The following is a 26,341-nucleotide window of genomic DNA, read 5'->3' as shown; positions in this document are numbered from 1 at the left end:
ATTGGCACTATAATAGTTGTTCTCAATAGGTGACACAATAATGTAAATGCTAATAAAGGCAACAGCTAACATTTATTGAGTTTTTATCATATTCCAGATGCTATGTTAAGTGCTTTACATGGAATATGCCATTTAATCCTCAGAATAACCAATGAAGTAGACAGCATTTTTTTAATAAAGAAATTTAATGTGCTCAATTTTTTTCAAAATATTTTCATGTACACTATCTAATGTGGTTTTTAGTAAAAAAAAAAGGTGGAGGAGGCACTACTCTTATCCCCACTTTTCAGATAAAAAGAATGAAGCTCAAAGAAGTTCAAAGGTTTGCCCAAGGGAAGACAATGAAGTGATGGAGTGACACTAGAATCTAGTGATTCACAAGGGTGGTCTCCAGTGGTCTACTATGATAGTCTCTCAATGTATCCATGTCCACAAGATGACAAGGTTCCTTACTGCTGATAATGTGCTTACATGATCTCTCACTGATGCTTAAAAAAACAAACACACAAGCAAACCCCAAAAAACCCCAGCATTATTCTCTTCATGCTGTAGTAAATTGATATGCGATGCCAAGAGGACCTATACAGTCTCTCAAAGTAACTACTTTGTTTTTGCATGTTGTTTGGAAAAAAGTCTTCTTACTTGATAATCACAACTCCCAAGGCAATCTATAGTCAGATTCTAAAGCACATATCAAATCTTTATAGATATTTTCTAGTTTAGATTGTTAACTGCTTTTTTATTACTAAATCAATCAATATAATCCTTTTGGTAGAATATCAAAGCCAGCAAAATGAATGTACTGATATCAGTGGTTATTCTAAGTTCAATTCTTCTGAAAATTTCAGGGGAATTATTAAAAAGCCCTGTCAGTATCTGACCCAGAAAGGCACTGAAGCCAGTTCTGTGCACTCTACTACTTACTGACCAGAGACAGAAACCGTAATTACCCACCAAGAGCAGGTCTCCCCAAATGAGGATCCTGAAGATCCATACATTAAAACACACTTCATCACAAAAATATATAAGGGTATACAAACAACATGACACTATTAATTTGTTCGAGGCTTATTAATATCAGGAAAAGTTTATGTCTAACGATACTGACAATTCCTGAAAGTGTCCTAAGGTTCACAAACATTGTATTTCATGGCATTAATAAAACATTCATTCATAATAAAATGAAGTATTCTGATTCCTACATTTGAAAGCAATATCAAAGAATGTGTATTAAACAATTTCACAGCCTTTTATTAGAAGAGATCAATTTTGGGAGCAGGTTAGAATCTTCAAATGGTGTTTATAAAGCTTTTTCAATTATAACTTTATATTTGGCAAACATCAAATAACCCAACTGTTTTCTTTTTATACCCATTGTTTCAGAATGAGTGAGAAGAGAAGGGATAATAGTGAGATTTTTATGTTTTTCAAATGGGGGCATGAGTTTAAAAAGTTAGAGAAACATTGGGTTAGAATAAAAAAAAATTATGACTATCAAATAATGGGATTTCACTTTCTCAGAACAAGTACCAAGTTGAAATCTTGCAGGATTTCATGTAGATTACTTAGGTTCCGTTAAAAAAGGGCACATCTAGGGACTTCCCTGGTGGCACAGTGGTTAAGAATCCACCTGCCAATGCAGGGGACATGGGTTCGAGCCCTGGTCCGGGAAGATCCCACATGCCGCAGAGCAACTAAGCCCGTGCGCCACAACTACTGAGCCTGCGCTCTAGAGCCCGTAAGCCACAACTACTGAGCCCACGTGCCACAACTACTGAAGCCCGCAGGCCTAGAGCCCGTGCTCCACAACAAGAGAAGCACCGCAATGAGAAGCCCGCGTACCGCAACGAAGAGTAGTCCCCACTTACCGCAACTAGAGAAAGCCTGTGCACAGCAGCGAAGACCCAAACACAGCCAAAAATAAAATTAACTAATTAATTAATTAATTTTTTAAAAAAGTATAGGCAATTCTTAAAATAAAAGAAAAAGAGCACATCTATATAATAGTAGATACGGTCTAGGTATTCTGTTTCCTATAGAAATAATTCCACTTACTCTCACTTTCTCCTCTAAGGAGAGTACCTAATGCTGCCCAGCCTGCAGCAAATGGCTCAGAAGATAAACGCCTGTTATTACACTGGAAACACAATTCATCTCAATGGCCTTTCCTTCAAAACATCTATCATCTCAAAATCTCTCTCAGAGGAAATTATAAGGAACAGTGAACATGACATTTTCCATATCCCCATACTGGTGTGAACACTGGTTCCAGAATGTCCTCAGATACCCTCTGTTTCAAAGAATATTAAGTGTAGAGTGGAATTAATTTGAATATTTTAATTTAGAAACATCTTATAATGGGCATCCATGAGGCAACTCCAAAAACGTAATTTTGAAAATGGTCTTGTTGGGTTTACTTGATAATTAATAGAAAATCTAGACAAGAATTCTGTATTCAACATACTGCAACTGTAGTAACTTCTAACAAAACTGGTAAGTCCTGGCTAACATTTCTCCTGCCTTATGTTAGGATTAGAGAATGGGAATAAAAGTGGTATGCATGGTGAATGCGGAACCGGACCCAATGCATAAGGGAATCAGAAATACAATGTTCTTTTTCTTTTTCTTTTTTTTCTTTTTGGCCATGCCCTGCGGCTTGTGGAATCCTAGTTCCCCAACCAGGGATCCAACCTGTGCCCCCTGCAGAGGAAGCAAGGAATCCCAACCACTGGACGGCCAGGGAATTCCCTATATTTTCAAAAGAAAGCTTCTGAACAAATTTTAAAATCTTTCACTAGGAGTCCACTTTCAAAAAATAATTTTTATAACTATATTTTTTGTAAATATACAAATATTTCATAGTCACTGTGAAAATCTGGGGTAATATATTAAAATTTAAAAGGAATAAAAATGTCACCATCCACCAATAATCCTTTTAATATCCTGGCTTATTACCTTTCCATTTTATTTCCCTAGGCACTCAAATGTACATGCACACACACGGAGGCATACCTATGACCACAGAGTGTTTTAAAACATAATTTTCACTGAATGCACAGAATTCCAATCTGTAGTTAGGCCTTGATTTATTTAACAATTACTCATTTGCTGGATATTTAGGTTGTAAAGCCAACATCCTATGACAACTTTTGGCCATATTGTACTTGATTATATCATATTACTCAAAATCTTTGTGAAACATGGCTAAAGGGCAATGGTAGGCACAGGGAAAAAAAAGACGAGGAAAAATACTTCAACAGTATTTACCTTTAGATGGTAGGATTACAGGTAATTTAGGTTTTTTGTTATACTTTCTGAACTTATCCAAATGCTCTCTAACGAACACGTGCTGATAATCAGAAAACAATGTAGTAATTTACTAAAATGAAGACCAATGTTTATATAAAGACATTACAATTCAATAATATGGGAAAATACATTTTAAGTGAAAACGAAAGGTAGGATTTAAGGTCGTAGATATGTATTTGTAACAGCAAAAGACTAGAAAAACTAAATGTCTAACACCAGGAGGTGGTGCTTAACCAAACTATGGTATAACAGACTTACTATGGAGCTAGGTGAAGGCAAGAGGCAAATCTCTGTGCGCTGCTATGGAAAGATAGACAAGACACTTTGCCAAAAAAGATGACCGGGGTGTTTAATGGTATGTAGCATGTTATTCTAACAGTTACAAAAGGAAACAAAAAGAAACAGTGAAAGGTTGGGGGGGGGGTGGATTCTTTTACACGCATAAAACATTCTTGAAAGGATACATAAACTATGTTGGTTACTTCTAGGGTGAGTATGGGGAGTTGGGTATATAATATGATCACAAAATGAAAATGTGCATTAATACATAATAGATAAAAAGGTAAGTATACTGTTCATAGCAGAAAATCTGGAAACATTTCAAGGCTGTCCCCTAAATATTTTTTAAAGCAGAATCTAACAATGGATATGAAAAAATAACAGAGAAAACATAAAAGTCAATCTCTGAATTGTAGGAATACAATTTAAAAATAACAGTAATAAAATAGCAGTGTATATGGGTGTCACTATAAATTGGTATTTCAAAACACAATCATACAAGTTTTTATCACTAGCAAGGAAATGGCCAGGGAATTATTAAAGAAAACTAACTTCTAATTAAATCATTCTAGAACTTGTTAAACATGGGTGATTTTATTCCATGATTATCCTGCCATATTTACTCTGGTTTACAAGCTCAGTAATCCAGAGATGAAATATACAACCATAATTTAGGCAATAATAAATGAAAAGAAAATTTTTATATGTTGAGATTTAACAGAGTATTTTTCCCCTCTAAAAACAAAGATAAAGAAACCAATTACAGAATCAGGGCAGAGTGGGTTAGGAACTCAGAAACATTTTTAAAAATTCTCCTAAACTAGATGACCATTACTATTTTAAAGCTCCCTCTAATAAACTTCAAATGAAAAAAGAATTATTTCATCTTTTGCAACATTTATGCTCCAGATGCAGACTGGAAACTAAGGTTGTCCCTAGTGCTTCTAAAAATCATATTTATAGAATAACAGCATCTGCACTACTGAATATGTATGAGTGCTGATTTTCGGAGGTGCACCTATGTAAAGAAATACACTTCAACTTGTTTAACGTGGAACGTAGTCATTAACAAAAGTCAACAGAAGTCACTGAACTGGAATCCTTTTGATGTGTACAGCTTTCTTACAGACTTTTAACACTCATTAATACTGTGCTTTACCTAGCACGTTATTATAAAAATATCACGAATCCCCAAGGATTCAGGGCCACAATCAGCAACTGTGAGAATCAGCTAGTAATACTGGATAACATACAGCAAAGCAGAGAACTCAGAATCAAACCAGAGAATAGAGAAAGTACTGCCACTAACTTTCACTTCACATCTGGGATCTGACAATTCTTCTTCCATTTCCCCTATCACTGTGGCACTTGGGGGTTGGTTTAGCTGAAGAGAACAGGAAAGTATTATGGTTTATTTATAGATTCCCTTTATTTTCTGGGAAAATCATCCTTTCCCACCAAGCGTATGGCTTCAAGAGGGATTTTTAGCAGAGTGGAGAGACAACTAGACGTGATAATCCTGAAGATCAGAAAGGTGATTGATAACGGTCCTATCAAGCAGATGTCTGGTAATTTAGTTTAAGAATGTTGTCTCACCTAAAACATGGGACCTAAGGAAGAAGATGACTAGCACCAGGAAGTGCACTTTCCCACTTTCAGTGAAAATGCTCTTGCCTGTGAGGAGCTATCTGTTTACACTATATTATGTCCTGAAATGGTGCTACAGATTGGGGCCACTCTGTTGACAGTCCATCATGTTATCACTCAACGCAGGTGTCACAGCACACAACCAACACTGCCACTTTTAAAGACTCCCAGTTCCTTGAGGAAAGGACCACACGCTCTGTACAACCCAGGCTGTTCATAACTGGGGCTTAGCTAACGCCTTTCGAGATACTATGTTTCTCTGCATCCTGGTGACCGAAGTTGCTTTCCTTTATTTACCTGGATTTTTTTTAAAAAAACGTTCCTCTCCATTACCTCTTTTACACTGTGGATCTAAACCTTAATCTCCACCACACCCTGAGCAGCCTTAGAAAAAAGAGAACGGAAGTTCCCACCGCCAGGAAATGTGGAAGAGGAGGGTTGGTAAGGTCAGGAGCGACACAGGAGAGAAAAAACTACAGTCAAAATCAAGTAGATTTAAGTCCGTCAAACCTACTTCTAGGCCATTTCGTTTTGTTTGCTTAATTGGCCTTTTCGGACACCCGGACAGCGCGGAGGAGAATCAACACCTGCCGTCGCATCCACCGCCTCTAGTCTGCGGGTTCCAGGCTTCCTTTTCTCGGAAAACTCAAATGCTACCTTCACCATCACCTCTTTTGCAGACTGCACCCGAGCCTTCCCTAACTTTGGGAGCTAAGAATGAAAGGGTGGGGGCAGAGAAGGCCGTGAAGAGGAAAGGAGTCAAGGTTGCCCTCTAGCCTGGGCCGCTCCTGCCCAAGTCGCCGGCTGCCTCCTCTGGTCCCAGCCCATCCTCCCAGAGCGGCGGACCCGGGCCCGGGGCGCTACGGGGAGGCGGGATGTGAGCGGCCTCCTGAGCCGGCCTCGGCCAACGCAGCGCCCGCGGTCGCCTCTCCTTCGCGGGGTCGGGCCTGGCTGCCCCGGGAAGAAGCCCGTCGGGGCCTCCGCCTCCCCGCGGCCGGGCCCCGCCTCCAGCCCGCCGCCCCCGGGCCGCCGTCGAAGCCCTTACCCGCAGGACGTGGTAGCCTTCCGTGCCCCCGCCTGGGATCTCGACGCTCTGCGAGGAGCCCATGGCGGCGGGCGATCAGTGTGGCCAGGCCGAGTTCCGCGCTGCTCCCCGCCCCCCCCGCGCACCGCCCTCTCCGCTTCTCCGCGTAGCACTTGGGACGTGGCACTCGCAGCCTCAGGAGAGCCGGGCCGCACTGCCCGCTGGGAGATAGTCGCCGCGGCAGCCAGGGCCGCTGCGACGCCGTAGACAGCGCCACCTGCCGCGAGTCACCGGAAGGGGTCTGAGCCCGGGAGGCAGGGCTGGAGTGGAGGGCGGGGAGAGGCCTATTCGTGCTCGCGAGAGAGCAGAAATACAGTTCATCCAGTCGCTACACCTTACTACGGGTCCCTGGGCTTGACAAGATTCATCCAGACGCGTTCCCGCTCTCCCGAAAGAACGGTCGCTTGACTGTAGCTCCCCCTGGTGGCCAGAGGCCGGGAAGGGGCTCCTGCTGAAAAGAATAGGGGCGGATGCAAACACAGCGAGCTCCCTAATCTCTGGGTCTCTGAACCTCTAGGTCTTGTCCCCAGGTTGCACAGAGGATCGTGGTAGTGGCTCTCCGTGGGCGGAGTACCGTGTCCGCTCAGCTTAGCTCAGTTTTATAAAGGAAAATGTCCTAAAGAGTTATGGAGGACCCACCAAAGTTCTCTTTTTCTTTTTGTTTTTTGTCTTCCCTAATTGTGAGAACAAGATCAGTCTATCACAACCTGAGCGATGCCAGAGTGGGAAACACAGTTGGATGACCTTGGCGTTGCACCGCCTGATGCTGGGTTCCCCATTCCACTTCCTTTAAGTAGCCAAGTTGTATTCACACTTTTCCTACTCGGTTGCTCCTTTTGTCCCTTCCCTCCAAAATCCCCAGTTATTGCCCAGGGGTCAATTTGACCATCACTAACGGTGGATCAACCAGATATCAGAACATGTGTATTCTGATGTGAAGCAACGTGAAGTAACTATTATCACCCATGAAGTATTCCAGACCAAAATGTTTACCTTGCTCCTCTCACACCTTTATTTAGATCTTCCAGTTTACAGGAATACAAAGGAGAGAAGAACAAGTAAAATGACTTCATAAGGAAACAACCAGGCAAAAATAAAAGAAATGGGCTGTTCTTTAGAACAGCTGGTCAGTTCTTTTCATCAAGTCAGAATAATAAGAAAGGGTCTGTACTGGGTTAAAAGAGATATGAAGGACATAACCAGGAGATGAAATGAAAGGTCTTGAATTGGGGGCTGATTTGGAGAAATTAGCTGTAAAGGACATTTTGGGCTCAATTGGGAAAATGTGAATACTGAGTGTTTGAAGAAAAGCATTTACTGTCATGGAAAAGTGGAAATTATTGGCTGAAAAAAAAAACAGGTTATAAGACAGGATATGTCTGTAAACAATATGAAAACATTTTTGTAAATAAAATATGTGTTAATACATAGTATGTATATGAAGACGTGGCAGGATGCCAGCTTAGGGTTACAGTGGTGATTCCTGGGTGGTGACAGAGATGTTTTATTTTTTGTTTTTGCTGGTTCTACATTCTAAAATGCTCATGGACTGCTTTTGTAACAATAAAAGAGTATTTAAAATAAAAAATCATTTTTCTTTCTTTGCTGTCCATAAACCAATACAAGGTTTTTAGGAGACCTAGTACATACATAAATGAATTCTCCAGTTATTAGGCTCGTCAAGGACAGAGAATGCAGTGGAGTCAGCTCTGTGTTTCTAATACTCAGCAGAGTGCCTGGCAGCTAATTTAATGAATTTGATGCAAATTAATGAATTAATGAATTTGACACAAAGGAATAAGTGTAAGAGCTAGGTTTGATGATAATATTCTTGTTCTGCTTGGCAATTATAATCCTCTTCGTGGTGGGGTCATAAGATGTTGCTATGTTGAGTGGTCAAAATTTTTGTTTCCCAGACGTCTAACACTAGCCATGGTTTGCAGAACCCTGGCTGTGGACCTTAAGTAGCCCATGAGCAACTCCAGCCCTTCCTTAGAGCTGTAATGTATCTCAGCCATTTACTTTCTTACCTTCTTGATTTTATTCAAGCTCATCCATACATCTTGGGATGCTCTTTCCTACATTTTCTACTTCAGAAAATTCTAACTAATCACTTAAGGCCTATCTCAAATGTTACTTATTTATCCTTAAATTCAGAACGACTCTCTCCTTACCCTGAGTTCCTGGAATAGTTAGTTCTTTCATTTCTGGTAGCATCATCATCATCACAGGCCTGTCTTCCACCATTTACAGTCCATTCGTTCAGGGTGGGGACCATATTTTTCACCTTTAGATTCCCAGTTCCTCGTTGAGAGTTGGGAACATGGTAGTATTATTATTTGTTGATTTGAATTGAATGTGTGTGATTGAAGAGTTTCCAAACCTTTCCTTTTTCAGGATCAGTTAATAAGTTACCTCTGCTGTTCCTATTTGTGCCTCATCAAAACCTGTGTTACTTCTTTATCGGCAATTGGTAGAGGGTGAGGTGCAAGGCTCACCTGATTTGGGATTGAGACTATGTGATAACCATTGCTCCTGTTTTTCCTGGTGCCACTCATTTCCCTCTTTTACTTGGGAAATATGCTCAGAGGGAAGAGAATAAAATAAATAAAAGAACAACCAACGATGTTGCCAAAGCTAATATAAATTAATATAACATGATGGAGAGGAACACATGGGAAATTATTGTCCAACTCAGTCTCAATTGAAGTTGGAATCTGCTGCAGGCAAGTTGGTATTTTGAAACATCACAGGCAGCAGAAAAACGAAGCCCAGCAAAAGCAAATATCTACAGACTAAAAAAAGTCAAACGAGATGAAATCTATTTTTCTGGAAGGAGAAGCATCTGATACGCAATTTTGTGTGTCTATTCTGGGTTTCATTAATCCTCCAGATTCTTTTGGCTTTGCAGGGTCTTTTGTGTTTCTATACAAATTTTTGAATTATTTGTTCCAATCCTGTGAAAAATGCCTTTGGTATTTTGATAGGGATTGCATTAAATCTGCAGATTGCTTAGGGTAGTATGCTTGTTTTAACAATATTAATTTTTCCAATCCATGAGCACAGTATATTTTTCCATTTGTTTGTGTCATCTTCAGTTTCTTTCATCAATGTCTTACAGTTTTCCAAGTACAGGTCTTTCACCTTGGTTAGATTTATTCCTAGGTTTTTTTTTTTTTTTGATTCAATTGTAAATGGGATTGGTTTCTTAATTTCTCTTTCTGATAGTTTATTGTTGTTGTATAGAAATGCAACAGATTTCTGTGTTTAATTTTGTATCATGCAATTTTACTGATTTCACTTATTAGTTCTAATACTTTTTTGGTGGTGTCTTTAGGATTTTCTATATATAGTGTCATGTCATCTGCAAACAGTGACAGTTTTACTTCCTTTCCAATTCAGATTCCTTTTATTTTTTGTCTGACTGCTGTGGCTAGGACTTCCAATACTATGTGAATAAAAGTGGCAAGAATCGGCATCCTGGTCTTGTTCCTGACCTTAGAGGAAATGCTTTCAGCTTTTCACTGCTGGGCATATTGGCTGTAGGTCTGTCATATATGGCCTTTATTATGTTGAAGTATGTTCCCTCCAAACCCACTTTGTGGAGAGTTTTTATCATAAATGGATGTTGAATTTTATCAAAAGCTTTTTCTGCATCTATTGAGATGATCATACAATATATATTCTTGAATTTGTTAATGTGGTGTTATCATGTTGATTAATTTGTGGGTATTGAACCATTCTTGCATCCCTGGGATAAATCCCACTTGATTATGGTATAGGAGCCTTTTAATTTACTGTTAAATTCGGTTTGCTAATATTTTGTTGAGAATTTTTTCGTCTATGTTTATCAGTGATACTGGCCTTTGATTTTCTTTTTTTGTGGAGTCTGTCTCATTTTGGTATCAGGCTGATGCTGGCCTCACAGAATGAGTTTGAAAGCATTTCTTCCCTTTTAATTTTTTGTAATAGTTTGAGAAGGATAGATGTTAACTCTTCTTTAAATGTTTTGTAGAATTCACCCGTGAAGCCATCTGATCCTTGACTTTTGTTTTTTGGGAGTTTTTAAAATTACCAATTCAATTTCATAAGTGGTAATCAGCCTGTTCATATTTTCTATTTCTTCCTGATTCAGTCTTCAGAGATTGTATGTTTCTAAGAATTTATCCATTTCTTTTAGGTAGTCTATTTTATTGGCATATAATTATTCATAGTAATCTTTTATGAGTCTTTTTATTTCTGTGGGGTTGGTTGTAACTTCTCTTTCATTTTTGATTTTATTTATTTGGGTCTTTTTTTTTTATGAGTGGTTTATCAATTTTATTTATCTTTTCAGAGAACCAGCTCTTAGTTTCACTGATCTTTCCTTTTGTTTTTTAGTCTCTATTTCATTTATTTCTGCTCTGATGTTTATTATTTCTTTCCTTTTACTAACTTTGAGTTTGTTTGTTCTTATTTCTCTAGTTCCCTTAGGTGTAAGGTTAGATTGTTATTTTGAGATTTTTCTTGTTTCTTGAGACAGTCTTTTATCCCTATAAGCTTCCCTCTCAGAACTGTTTTTGCTGAGTCCCATAGATTTTGGGTTGTTGTGTTTCCATTTTCATTTGTCTCTTTGATTTCTTCAGTGACCCATTGGTTGTTTAGTAGCATATTGTTTAGCCTCCATGTGTTTGTTTCTTTTGCTGTTTTTCTCTTGTAGTTGATTTCTAGTCCCCTAACATTGTGGTTGGAAAAAATGCTTGATATAACTTTGTTCTCCTTAAATTTATTGAGCCTTGTTTTGTGGCCTAGCACATGATCTACCTAGCAGAATGTTGCATGTTGACTTGAAAGGAATGTGTATTCTGTTGCTCTTGGATAAAATGTTATCTGTATATATTCTAATAGCTGTATATTTTTACACCTCCCCCCCATGTTTAATGTTTTTGAGATCACATTTTACATCTGTTTGTTTTGTGTATTCTTTAACTACTTATTGTGGATATAGATGATTTACTTCTTTTGCCTTTAACCTTCCTACTTGCTTTATAGTTGGTTGATCTACTGCCTTTACTGTATGTTTGCCTTTACCAATGAGACTTTTGCTTTTGTAATGTTCATATTTCTAGTAGTACCCTTTTCTTTTCCACTTATAGAGGTCCCTTTAACATTTCTTGTAAATCTGGTTTAGTAGTGCTGAACTCCTTCAGCTTTTGCTTGTCTGTAAAGCTCTTTATCTCTCCTCAAATCTGAATGATAGCCTTGAAGCACCAGTGTCCTCATGGTAGAATGAGTTCCCCAAATGGCTGCCACCAGCGTCTCTGTTCCCAGGGGAGCCTCAGTTGCCTCCTGCCTCTCTGGAGGACCTCCAAGATCAGTAGATGGTTCTGACCCAGGCACCTTTCAAATTAACACCTCTGTGCTGGGTGTTGGAGTGTGTGAGGTTTTGCATGTGCCCTTTAAGAGTAGAGTCTCTGTTTCGTACAGCCCTCTGGCTCTCCCATACTCAAGCCCCACTGGTCTTCAAAGCAAGACATTCTGGGGGCTTCTCTTCCCAATGCAGGACCCCCAGGCTGGGTAGTCTGATGTGGGGCTTGGACCCCTTGCTCTTTGTGGAGAAACTCAGCAATTGTGATTATCCTCCCGTTTGTGGGTTGCCTACCTGGGAGTGTGGGTCTCGCCTATACTGTGTCTCTGCCCCTCCTATCTGTCTCATTATGGTTTCTTCTTTATATCTTTAGTGGTAGAAAATCTTTCCTGCTGGTCTTCAAGTGATTCTCATAGATTGCCACTCTGTAAACAGTTGTAATCTTGGTGTGCCTGTGGGAGGAGGTGAGCCCAGGGTCTTCCTACTCTTTCATCTTGGCCACACCTCTCAAGTCCTTTTTTTAAAAAGTGTATTGAAATCTAAGTGGCTGGGAGTAATATTATTCCAGGAAAACTTTGATCTTGCTTTAGTGCATATAAAATGTCATTTGCAAATATTGATACTTTAGGAACAGTAACATATTACTGATGTAACCAGGGGCCACAAACTCATTTGTTTATGGAGGGAATGAGTTGGGCTGGATACACGTGGAGGAAGAGAGAGGTTAAGTAACTTGCCTAAATTGAAGCAGCTGGTGTGTCAGAACCAGATGTGGTACCAAAGTCTTTGACCATATGTTCAGAAATCCTTCCATTGCACTAATAATTAGAGCACTAACAATTAGAGCACTAATAGTAGCCCTCATTTATTGAATGACAGCCATATATGTCTTACACCCTTAACAGTTTATAAGCATTATCTTTAATCATCAAAATAACTTTGTTAATGAAAGGTGGTAACTTCATTTTTTTAGAAACTGGGATGCAGAGAAGTTAAGTGATTTGCCCAAGATTCCACAGCTAGTAAATGGTAAATCAGAGTTCAAATCCAGACCTATCGATTTCAAAGTTCATGCCCTTTAGCTACACCATGCTGCCTCTCCCTGGAATGGAAGTGGAACTAAAGGGTTGTAGCTGAGTTTACACGCTTACCTCTCTTTCCAAGCTGGAGGAGGGAGAATTCAGCCCAGGGCTACATAGGAGAACACTGAAGGTAGCTGGAGGGTTTGTCCTGTTTCATAGTCCTGTGTGGAGCAGGATAGGGAAGTTAAACTAGGGACCTCACTATTAACATTTTTTAAATCTCAGAGCTAGCTGGAGAAGCCCTGTTATTGAAGAATACATTTTATTTTATTTTTTTGGCCACGTGGCTAGTGGGGATCTTAGTTCCCTGACCAGGGATTGAACCCGGGCCCTCGGCAGTGAAAGCATGGAGTCCTAACCACTGGAAAGCCAGGGAATTCCCATAGAATACATTTTAGAAAAGTTCAGAGACTACATTTAGGTTTTAGTCAGAACATGTTAATGGCAATATTGCTACATTGATGTTTCTAAGATATTGTGAGAAAAAACCCCTCCACTCTGATCAAGCTTCTGGAAACTAACCACACATTTTCAGTAAATACAGCACACTGAGGAACATGTTAAGCAAGCAAACTCCAGACTGTGGGCAACTACAGGACAACAACCTGGTTTCTTCAGCAAATAAAATGCAAGGAAAAAAAAAAAAGATAGGGGAGGGAAAACCTATAGATTAAAGAAAAAAAAGACTTAAGAGGTATATAAACAAAACACAATGTATGGCTCTTGTTTGGCTCCTGATTTGAACAAACTAACTGTAAAGACATTTATAAGACAACCTGGGAAATTTGAACACTGACTAGATATTTGATAATATTAAAGAATTATTGTAAATTTTTTAGGTATGTTAATAATTATTCTTTTAGAAATACATACAAAATTGTGAGGGCTTTGGGCTTTCCAACTTCCCTGTGTCATTTGTGATATTTTTAGATCTTATTACTTAAAAAAATAACTTTTACTTATTAATTTTTGAATAGGTAATATGCTCATTTGTAACAAGATTCAACAGATAAAAAGAATGAACAGTGAAAACTAAGTCTCCCTTTGACAACTGTGGCCAAGTCACCCAGGAAGTTCCTTTCCCTGGAGGCAACCAATGCGTATCCTGTTGGAATCACTCGATGTAATTTATTTTGATGAGAGTAGTAACAGATCCAACCTAATTTTTCCCCAAATAGTTACTCAGTTGTTCTAAAACTATTTAGTGCATTATTCACATTTTCCCAGAAGAAATATAACTTGAAATATAACCTTTACCAAATACTAAATTCCCAATATATATTTCATTCTGTTTTATATATAATCTTTCTATTTTGTCCCATTGTCTATTCATGAACCAGTGTCACATTGCATAAATTACTATAGTTTTCCAATATATTTCAATAGCTGGTAGAGTGGTCACTTTATTATTCTTTCTTTTCAGAATTTTCCTTCTATCCTTGCTTGCTTATTTTTCCATATGAACCAGATCAAGGAGTGGCAAACTTTTTCCATAGAAGGCCAGAGAGCAAATATCTTAGGCTTTGCAGCCACTACATCTCTATAGCAATTAGTCATCTCTGCCATTGTGTAGTGAAAGCAGCAATCAGCAATAAGTAAGTCAGTGGATGTGCCTGTGTTCCAACAAAACTTTATTTACAAAACCAGGATGCATTAGACTTGGCCCATAGGCTATAGTTTGCTGGCCCCTGAAGTAGACAAACTCATTTGCCTAGTTAAAAAAAATCTTAGTATTTTTACTGGGATCTTGTTAAATGTATAGATCAATTAGAGAGAATTAATCTATACCTTTATGATGTTGAGTCTTTCTATCATAGAATGGGAAATGACTATTTGGTTAATGCTCATTTGGTATCCTTCAGTAATATTTAATTTTTTCCTATATATTCAAATATACATTCAGATTTAATATTTTAGTTCTCATTATTAGAACATTAAATGTCTATGTGTTTAGATATTCCTTGGCTATTTTCTATATCTATAATTTCCTCTTGAATCCTCTTTATCACTGTTCATCTGTTTCATTTTTCTTGCTTTTCTTAATCTTGTCCTCGTGTTTCTTACAATGTTTCCAGTCAAGTATTTCTCCTTTGTGTTGCTCTAAATGTGGGCTGTGTTGGAATGCTTTCAGTTGCAAGTAACATAAGCCAACTAAAAGTGGCTTATAAGTTGAGGAAATTTTATTATTTCATATAATAAGAAGTTTGGAGACAGAGAAATTCCAGAGTTGGTTAACTCATGGTCTCAATGATGTCAGGGCACAGGGAAGGTGAGCTTCTCTCTGCTTCTCTTAGTTTTTCATAAGTGAAAACAAGACGGTAGTGGCAGCTCCACACGTTACATTGTCATGTGACAGCATATGAGAAGAGAACATATTTTGGCTTTGTATCTTTTTTAAGACCAAGGAACACTTTCTTAGAAGCCATCCAGAACACATGTTTTATCAGCCAAGGTTTTATCACGCCTGAACCAGACTCTGACAAAGAGAATAGAAATACCAGACTTGATTTAAATGAATTGGTACTTACCCTTGGGACTAGGGAAGGGTCCATGAAGCACTTACTATAAAGCTTTGGTAATCAAGTCACAGTGATGTTGGCTTCAGTATAGACACACAGATCAGTGGTATAGAATAGAGAGACCTACATATAAGGTTAATTGACTTTTGACAAAGGTACTCAGGAAATTCAATGGAGAAAGGATAATCTTTTCACAAAATGGTACTGGAACAATTGCACTTCCATATTGGACATCCAAAAAAGAAATAAAGAAAAAAGAATCTCAACCCATACTTAACCTTAACCCAAAATTAACTCAAAATAGATAATATACCTAAAGTGCAAAACTTTAAAAATTCAAACTTCTAGAAGAAAACATAAATAAAGATTTTTTACATAGGACACAAAAAATGTAAACCATTAAAAAAATGGTACATAACACTTCATCAAAGTTTAAAACTTTGGCTCTTCAAAGACACTTAATAAGAAAAAGAAAAGATAAGCCACATAATGGAAGAAAATATTTGCAAAACACATACCTAATAAATATACACACAATATATAAAGGACTGTAGTAACTCAGTAATAAGAAAACAACCCAATTTTTTAAATGACCAAAAGGCTTGAACAGATATTACACACACACACACACACACACACAAATGTACAGATGACAAATGAGAATATGAGAAGATGCTTAACATCATTAGCTTTATGTAAATGAAAACTAAAACCACAATGAGATACCACTACATACTTATCAGAGTAGCTAAAATAAAAAGAGCTAACAATACCAAGCACTAGCAAGGATGTGGAGTAACTACAACGCTCAAACATTGCTGGTGGAAATGTAAAGTGGTACAGCCACATTGGAGAACAGATTGACAGTTTCTTTTGAAGTTAAACAAACACCTTATGATACAGTGATCTCAGTCCTAGATAATTACAAAAGATAAATGTCTAGACAAAATGTGTATACAATAACCTATATACAAACATTTACAACAGCTTTGTTTATAATCATTAAGACTGGAAACAACCCAATGTTCATCAACTGGTGAATGGATAAACATATTGTGGTGCATCCAAACAGTGGAATATTACTCAGAAATAAAAAGGAACAAACTACTGATACAACCTGGTTGAATCTCAAAAGCATTAAGTGAAAGAAGCCAGATGTAAAAGGCTACAAGCTGTAGATTCTATTTATATGTCATTCTGGATAAGATGATTTTACAGGGTCAGAAAACAGATTAGTCCTTGCCAGGGAGTGGGGATAAGGGAAGAAAATTGATTACAATTCCTGCTTAAAGTGTCGGCTACAGGCATACTTTTCTCCATCTCATATGAATCTAACTGCATGGGAGGGTATTTTATAACATATCAGTTGGACTTCTTGAGTGAGACACTGTTTTATTAGAAAATTAGAATTCTTCCATGAAATATATGATTTTTAAAACGTATTGAGAGGCCAATAGAGAGTGAAAAGATGGAATGTGGATAGAAAGAAATCAGGAAACTCTTCATAGAGAAAATAACCATAGTTGTGATTCAAAACAAACTAAATGTTTTGCTACATATAATTTCAAAAGAGTCTTTGTAAGAGGTTGGCTTATGCTAAAGAAAAAGTCTCAATGATTTCCCAAATCAGGATGGGTTTGGATGTGCAGATTGGGGGAGGGGCTTGGGAGAGGTGAACTCCTCTGAGTAATATAGGCAAAGGATTAGAATATTGGGGAAGGGTGGGGACCAGGAGGAGAGAAGAGAGCGGCACTAGCATGGTGGACATTTGCATGGGCGGAGGGGGAAGAGTTAAGGACCCTCAGGGCAGAGCACCCCAAAGGGTCTCCCTCTGACTTTGAGTGCCACCTTATACAGCCATTAAGCAGACTCTGAGGGATGGAGTTGTCCAAGCAGGGACAGGAGGGTCCATGCCCCCAGAGAGCTTATGTCCTCAGTCAACCCCCTCCAGCATGAGCCAAGGATGCCATGTTCCTTAGGCCACTCCCACCATTGGTCTAGACTCTCTCTTTGGGGCTATGTCTCTGCTGGTCAGCCAGAAAGTGCTTCTCCAGCCCCATCCTAGAGGAAAATTTCTTTCAATGAGAAAGTTCAGTCCAGGTAGAGAAAATCAATGAGTTCTCATGCTAATATATTCCTTGACTTTGCTTTCGCTGTTTCCTGCTGAGAAAGCCCTTCTTACTATTTCTATCTTCAGTGAACTACTGCTCATCTTTTTAAACTGAGCTCAAAGCCTCACTATAGGAAGCCTCCCTTGACTACCTCCCATCTGATGAAAAGTTTTGTTTACTTTACCAGATGATAAAAGTGATATATGCTCATTTAAAAATACTACAAAGGTGTATAATTAAAATAATAAAAAGTCCACTAACTCTCATACTCTAACTCTACCCCTCTGAGATAACCAGTGTTAAGATTTGGGTACGTATAGTACCATTTCTTTCTCTAGACAAATACAAACTGATACAAACCTATGAACATACACATGCGTTGTTCTTTTCTTCTCTCTCACACACAAAAGGGTTACATTATACACCAGATTTTGCAGTTTGCTTTCCCTCTTCCTTTCATTTAATATGCGATGAACATACTTCTGTTTTAATAGCAATATCATAGTTCCCAATTAGATGTTTGCGACAATGTCTAATTTTTATTTTCTATAAAACTCCTAGAGGAAAACATAGGCAGAACACTCTTTGACATAAATCACAGCAACATTTTTTTTGGATCTGTCTCCTAGAATAATGAAAATAAAAACAAAAATAAACATATGAAACCTAATTAAACTTAAAAGCTTTTGCACAGCAAAGGAAACCATAAACAAAATGAAAAGAGAAAATATGGACTGGGAGAAAATATTTGCAAATGATGTGACCAACAAGGGCTTAATTTCCAAAATATACAAACAGCTCATACAACTCAATAACAAAAAAACAAACAACCCAGTCAAAAAATGGGCAGAAGACCTAAGTAGACATTTCTCCAAAGAAGACATACAGATGGCCAATAGGCTCATGAAAAGATGCTCAATATTGCTAATTATTAGAGAAATGCAAATCAAAACTACAATGAGGTATCACCTCACACTGGTCAGAATGGCCATCATTAAAAAGTCTACAAATAATAAATGCTAAATAGGGTATGGAGAAAAGGGGACCTTCCTACACTGTTTGTGGGAATGTAAGTTGGTACAGCCACTATGGATGTTCCTTAAAAAACTAAAAATAGAGTTGCCATATGATCCAGCAATCACACTCCTGGGCATATATCTGGAGAAAAGTCTAATTTGAAAAGATCTATGCACCCCAATGTTCATAGCAGCACTACAACAGCCAAGACATGGAAGCAACCTAAATGGCCATCAAGAGATGAATGGATAAAGAAGATGTGGTATATATACACACAATGGAATACTACTCAGCCATAAACAAGAATAAAATAATGCCATTTGCAGCAACATGGATGGACCTAGAGATTATCATACTAAGTGAAGTAAATCAAACAAACATCGTATGTTATCACTTCTATGTGGAATCTAAAAAATGATACAAATGAACTTATTTACAAAACAGAAATAGACTCACAGACATAGAAAAGAAATTTATGGTTACCAAAGGGGAAATAAATTATGGTGGGGGAGATAAATTAGGAGTTTGGGATTAACAGATACACACTACTACTTATAAAATAGATAAACAAGGACCTATTGTATAGCGCAGGGAACAATATTCAATATCTTGTAATAACCTATAATGGACAAGAATCTGAAAAAGAATATACATATGTGTGTGTATGTATATATAAGTATATATATAACTGAGCCACTTTGCTGTATACCTGAAACTAACACAACATTGCAAATTAACTATACTTCAATAAAAAATGATTTAAAAAACCCCAAAAAACTTGCTGTATTATTTAAGACTTCCAAAAGGAAGTGATTACTAGTGGTATCTTACTCCTGGTTTAAATGGAAATGTATTTAACAATTTATTATTTAATATGATGTTTGCTCTCAGTTTTTGCTAACTAATCTTTATCATGTTAAGATGGAATCCTGCTAAGCCTACTTTATTTCAAGTTTTTATTAGGAAAAGCTGCTGCTGAATTTCAGCTTATGTCAAATGCCTTTGGATGTAATTCCACTTAATCCATGATTTTTCTCATTTAACTTGTTATGTTTATAGGTTTTTTAAAATGTTGAAGCATTTTACATTCTTGAAATAAGTCTTTTTTGGATACGGTATTATTTTTTCACTATGCTGCTGCATTCCATTGGTAATACTGTATTTTATTTATTTAGAAATTTAAAATCTATACCTATAACTGAAATTGCTCTGTAGTTTTCTTTTCTCTACTTATCAAGCTCTGTGCCTCTATAGCACACTAGTCATACCTCTACATAGTACTTATTACCATGATGAAAATTGTATATCTAATTGTGTATGCATCAGCAAGTGGAGAGCAGGGACCAGGTCATATTCAATTTTCTGTTCTTTGTGTCAAGCACAATGCCTGGGACATGGCAGAAGCTCAATGAATCTGTGTTGAATGAAGGAATCAACAGCTTTGGGAAACATTTTCCTTTCATCTAATATTACCTAGTATTGGTAGTTAGCCATTTATTATCTTTATACCTCTTTTCTTCCAATGCCATGTTTCTATCTTCACTTGTTCCCTTGCAGAAATACCATTATTGAATGCAATACTGCAGCTGAAATGAATAAACTAGAGCCACATATATCAACATGGATGGATCTCAAAAGTATAAGGTTAAACAAAAAAGCAAGAATATGAATAGCATAACACTCTCTATATAAAGTTTTTAAAATGTAAACAATATTGTGCACTTGCGCTGTTGGCTCTCAACCCCACTCCAGCCCTTTCTGTGCACCCTTCTGTATTGCAAAGGGCTGGAAACCTGTGAACTACATGTTGCAGGTTCCCTTGTCACCTGGCTTCTAGTTAGGTTTTGCCAGTGCCAGGCAAAACCAAAGAAAGGGAGATGCCATTTTCCTTTGCATTCCTGGCAGTGCTTCCAGCACACGTGGTAACAGCAATAGTAGGAGGTGACTGAAAATGAGCATTTCAGTAGTATCGGTGGCTATTTTAGCAGTGGCAGTGCCAACCTGTAGCACCCCAACAGGGAAGAAGGCAGGTAAGTAGATACTCTGATCTCATTTTCCTCTTCCCCTCTACTTCTGGCCAGCACTTTCCATTGTCCAAAACTGACCGGAAATCAGGTCAAGAGTCCAGTGGGGCAGTCTGTACAGCTCAGCTTTCTGAGTTCAAAGAAAGGTGCAGAATTGACCTGGAGGGGCAAGTGGATGAAACTGATCATAGCCTCCTCATCCCGTTTACATCTCCAGCCCTTTCTATACTTCTATAACCAATTCTCAGCATTAAATCTCCCTTGTGTCTACTACATCGTTTCTGTTTTCCTGACTGGACAGTGACTGATTCAGTATAGTCTATGGATAATCACGTATGTAGCAAAGGAACAATAACTTGCATGGGAATGATAAACTCCATGTTCAAGATAACGGCTCCCTCTGGATAGAAAAGAACAGAATGGAATTAGGGATAAGTACATAGGCATCATCTTCTGTATCTAAAATATTTAACTTCTTAAGCTGGGAAGTGAATATATGGATATTTTAAATTATTCTCTATGTTTGTTATATGATTCTCTATTTTTTCATATGCCAGAACTATTTTAGCCATCCTCATAATTACATATGTGTGTTTATATATATGTGTGTGTGTGTATATATACACACACAGACATATATATGAATAAATCAATGAATGAAAATGAATGAGACCTGACTCTGAATTCTGACTGTCAGTTAGATCTCAAAAGTATAAAGTTAAACAAAAAAGCAAGGAAATGTATAGGATGACACTATGTATACAAAGTTTTTAAAATGTAAACAATATGGTGCCTTTGTGCTCTTGGCTCTCAACCAACTGAGAGCCAACTGAGGTAAGTTAAGCTACTTAAGTTCTCTCAGACTTTGCATCCTCACCCATAAGGATAAAGATAACAGTGTCTACCTTTCAAGACTATCGTGATGATTAAGTGGGATAATAGGCAAAATGTCCTAGCACAGTGCCAAGAACATGGCCAATCATAGTTTCCTCCCTCCTGAACTTTCAGGAAGAATAAGGACTTGACTTTGATAAACTTTGAATTACAACAATTGTGCTCTGCCTCGAGGAGGTGCTTGCTTTCTTTTATTTCTTTTTTTAAAGCCTTTAATGTTTCTTTTCTGATTACAAGAGTGGTAGTTGTTCAATGTAGAAAGTTTGAAAAATATAGAAACATATGGAGATGAAAATTTAAATATATGGTAATTCTACCCCTCATAAGTGCTACAAATGTATACAAATCTTAAAAATTAGAATAACACTATATAATTCTGTGACATAGTTCTTTCACGTCACAACGTAAGGTAAACATTTTCCTGTGTCATATATTCTATGACATCACTTCTGCAGGCTGTATAATATTCAGGTGGCTGGGATGTTTAGGTTTTTCTAATATTTCACTCTATAATTAATGCTGTGATGATCTTCCTTGTTGATAAGTCTTTGCTCACATTTCTTATTATTTCCTTGGACAAAATACTTGTCGGAATCTTGGTCAAGTTGCATGTGCATTTGATGGCATCTTACGCTTTTGGCTATCTTGCTTTCAAGAAAGATTGTACAAAAAGAAAGAAAGAAAGATTGTACCAATTTACACTGCCTCTAGCAGTGTTGGAGAGTACTACTTTGCCACATCAGGAAATTACTTTTAAAAAGAGAAATTAGAACAGACATGAACTTAACAGTGGAATTTACCACAATCGATTCTAACTAGTTTGCTGTTTAAAGAATAACAGCAAAGTACCACATCTTCACAGAGGAGAGGACTTCCATGGGCCATTGAAATCTAGTTTTAACAGGCTGCCATGCAGAGGGATTCCAGTCATGCTTTCAAGGGTTAACTTCTATCTGGAATCAACTAAACATTGACACCAGCTAGAGGTGATTTGGAACCCAACTGACCTGTGGATTTTCTAAATCCAGACCTGATAGTGATACACTAGTTGGAAAATGGTGAAAGACAAGCCAAGTACTCTACTCTGTTCCTGGCCGAGGCCTGAGACTTGGGTTTCTTGGGTCTTGAACATTCAGTTCTTAACTTTTCTCTACCTCCAGATTGAAGGGTCTTAGATCCACTCTAAACTGGTTAAATGAGAAAAAGGAAGATAGCAAAAAACATCAGCTAATAAGAGCTTTCATTCTTTGTTAATTAATTTCTGCAACTCTAACCCTCTGGCACCTGCCAGCTTCACTGTACTGGAGCCAACGGATTTCAAACATAATTAAAGTTAATGAGCTGCTCTTTGTGATAGGATGCTGAAAACTTAACAGCCATAATTAGTAGGAAGTGCGAAGTGGGGAAAGTGTCACTTGCTGATAAATAGAATTTCCTCATCTTGTAGATACAAGAATCCTGCCCATATGTGAAAGTGATGCTCTATTGAGTCAAAGAAGATGTATGACTGGGTTTACAAATTGGAAGTAAATTGAAGAACAAGTACCAATCTTGAAAATGATATCCCTAGGCTAAAATCAGACCCCTCCCCCAAAGTAGCAAAATTAATGTGTCAAAACGTTGGTAACAATTCATGGCAAAGTCTCAGGCAACCTTAGAGAGTCGGTCATTACAGTCGATGGCCCAAAGTAGGGCATCGACTTTCTGTCCCTTGGTAACAAAAACAAACATGGGAATTATGGGTACTGAGGAGTCAAACACTAAATTGGCAGCCGCTCTCTGTGAGTTCAGATTGGGCATGATTTTTCAGTGTGGAGTTCTTGGAAGCCAATGCAAATGAAGTCTGGAAATGGCTCAGTGGCTGGGAGGAAGTGACGAATCTGAGCAGGTGGAATCTCATCTAAATGTGGGGTTTCCCCCAAGGGATCCTGCATTCTATTTTAAGATGATTTTAGGTGGTAAAAAGTCAAATGTGTCTTTTTCATTTTAATGTTTATGCATTTATTGTAATTCATATTTAAACCATTTGACTAGCACATCAAAACCTTCATTTCATATTTATAAGAATAATATTTTTTTTCAAAATAATGTATTCAGGTTTAAAAAATGAGATGAGTTTAAAAATTAATTAAATAGTAATATAGGTAGAATTTTGGTTCTGTCCCAAATTGAAAATTTGGAATGTTGGGGAAAATTTCAAGGTAACTATTTTAGGAGCTTCTAATTATTTCTAGGGCTTTGAAATGTACTACATTTCATCAAATCTAAGAAGCTTCTAATTGTACAATGAACCATTATATAATATATCATGAAGAAACAGAGAATGCTGCTAACTATGGCCCATGCTTTCTTAGCACTTAGAATTTTGTTTTGTATTCAATGAAAGCTCTCTTTTATTCTCACTAGGTACAATTTTTTTTTTTTATCATATACTGCAGTACTCTTTTTCTGTGCCTTCCCGTTTGTACAGTAACTTTTAAAAAATATATATTTATTTATTTATTTGGCTGCGTCGCGTCTTTGTTGCGGCATGCGGGCTCTCTAGTTGTGGCGTGCGGGCTCTTGAGCGCAGGCTCAGTAGTTGCCGAGCGTGGGCTTAGTTGCCCCGTGGCATCTTAGTTCCCTGACCAGGGATCGAACCCGCATCCGCTGCATTGGAAGGCGGATTCTTAACCGCTAGACCACCAGGGAAGTCCCTTTACAGTAACTTTTGATCTAAATCATAGTGTAATCTTTTTGAAGACATTTTAACGACGATAAATTTCAAGTCTTATGGTACTGACAATGTACCTAACTGAACTGAAGTGACAGCTGAGCTCCTTTGATCACGGTTGATCATGAGAAGGCAATGGCAAAGCTTTCTAGCTGCATCCAATTTCAGAGGTGAAAAAGGTGAAAAAAATGTGTGCCTTAGAATCAGTGACATACAATAACACCTTTTTAAAGGTCACTAGGAATTGTTTCTTTTCTTGTGCCCCAGGCTTTTTTTCCCCAAGAGCAGAGATCACCAACAAAGGTAAGGTAATTTAGAAAGCCTTAAAGGAAATAATGAGTTAGATATCAGAGCCCTGTGACACTTCACATTATCGTGTGATGTACAGGGTACTGACTCAGTCATAGCCCAGCTGGTGCGATGGAGCGACTTCTTCACGCAGCAACTCATTACACAATTGTGATGTACATGCAAGATTCCCAGTCAACTTGAGGGTAGAATTTATGCAGGATTCACCTCTGTGGCTTCATGCCTTGCACAAAACAGGTAATAGGCGAATGATAGTTGACAGGACAATTAGTTGTAGACAATTTACAATTTCCCTTCTCAATGAAATAATGATCTTTCAGTAGTGATATTCTTTAATAAATGCTCACTATGAGTGAGCATTATGAAGACATACTATAAGCCAGAGCACTGTTCTAACTGCTTTATATTTATCAACTAATTTACTACTTAACAACACCAAGGTAGATCCTGTTATTATCCCTATTTTACATATGAGGAAACTGAGGCACAGAGCCGTCAATTAACTTGCCCAGGATCACATACCTGTGAAATGTCAGAGCTACATTTGAACGCAGGCAATTTGACTTAGCATTCATGCACCTAGCCATTATACTTTATTGCCTCTATCATATAATACTGAAGAGCTATAATAAAAGAATAAAAATGCATATGATTGTCTAAATACACAGCTACTCAGTAAATGTACAAAGTAAACCATGCTCCCTGGATTCTCAATAAACATTTGTTTATTAATAGTTCAAAGAATGAGTGTTTTAAAATGAACAATAACAAAACCCACGCTGGCAGCGAATGAGTTGGAGAGGGTTGGAACACTGATCTTAAAGCTTTGGGGACTTCCCTGGTGGTCCAGTGGTTAAGGCTCCGAGCTCCCAATGCAGGGGGCCCGGGTTCAATCCCTGGTCAGGGAACTAGATCCCGCATGCCGCAACTAAGACCCAACATGCCGCAACTAAAGATCCCGCACATGGCAACGAAGATCCCATGTGCTGCAACTAAGACCCACCAAACAAACAAACAAATAAATAAATATTAAAGAAAAAAAGCTTTGACCATGAAGTCAAGGCAAAATGTCAAACCAAGACAAAAAGTTTCAGGCTCTCCAAAAACCACCTACAATGGATGCATTACTCAGGAGTCCTCACATGGGCCAGCCACAAGTTAAGTCCAGGCCTGATCTTGACCACACAGCCCTGAGACAATACTTGGAATTTAGCAAACTACAGCAACAACCATTTACCTTGAACTGAAATCAAGTATTATGAAGTCTCTCAAGTTATCATCTGAATTCTGGCCAGCTGTGGTGAATACTGCATTAGGAAAGTTAATTAAACTGAGGAATTGAATTTTTCTTTTTTAAGGAAATGGCCATTGGGTGTTAATCAGCTGTAAAGAAGAAAGCAGAAAGCTTCTTTTAAGGGAATCCATAAAAGAGCTTTGCCCTGTAAGCACGGTTGCCTCACCTCTGACCTCCATAACTGAGAAAGAATTTGGCTCCTGCAATATTCTCTGTGAAGTTAGCAGCTTGAATCACTGCCACCAGCAAATGAGTTTTCTCCACTGAGAATGAATTCTCCTGAACTGATGAAACAAAGGTCTATGTTCCTGAATGGCTATTATTTACTTGGAAGATTGCTACAGATATTGCAAAATCTGCTTCCCACCTCCACCCACCTCCTGCAAGCTGTGGTATTTAGCCGCTGGTCCTATGGAACAAAACACACAGAAAGGAAAATCTGGCCAGGCAAGTGATATGCCCGGAGTGAAATGTGAAACTTGCCTTACAAATACAGAGACACACAAAATGAGGGACTTACTTATTGTACTACTTCATACCTTTGAGATAATCCACATAACTGAATTATTGATTTTGGATTGTGCCAGATATTTGGGGGCAGGCAAGGAAGAGGGGCTGAACTCTACTGATTTTGAAATCTGAGTCAGCCGTAGTGAATTACTAGACAGTTGCCACAGGGAACATCCGGAAGTTTCCATTTCTCTCATGTCAG

General features: G+C 38.0%; 1 protein-coding gene across 2 annotated transcripts in view; it reads right to left on the bottom strand.

The window, feature by feature from the left end:
* The window catches only part of GORASP2 (golgi reassembly stacking protein 2), a 33,421-nt gene extending 26,902 nt beyond the window's left edge, over positions 1–6,519 (bottom strand). The window contains exon 1 of one of the 2 annotated variants that reach the window (XM_061184732.1): positions 6,281–6,519. In XM_061184732.1, the coding sequence (XP_061040715.1) occupies positions 6,281–6,343 (63 nt within the window). In that variant the 5' untranslated portion in view covers positions 6,344–6,519. The remainder of the gene's footprint in view (positions 1–6,280) is intronic. The other variant, XM_061184723.1, reaches the window with a different exon arrangement.
* Between the last annotated feature and the right edge of the window lie 19,822 nt (positions 6,520–26,341).

This window comes from Eubalaena glacialis, chromosome 1, assembly GCF_028564815.1.
Source record: "Eubalaena glacialis isolate mEubGla1 chromosome 1, mEubGla1.1.hap2.+ XY, whole genome shotgun sequence".
NCBI classification, from domain to species: domain Eukaryota; kingdom Metazoa; phylum Chordata; class Mammalia; order Artiodactyla; family Balaenidae; genus Eubalaena; species Eubalaena glacialis.
The sequence above is the reverse complement of the archived record's forward strand: the minus strand, read 5'-3'. Positions and strand labels throughout refer to the sequence as shown.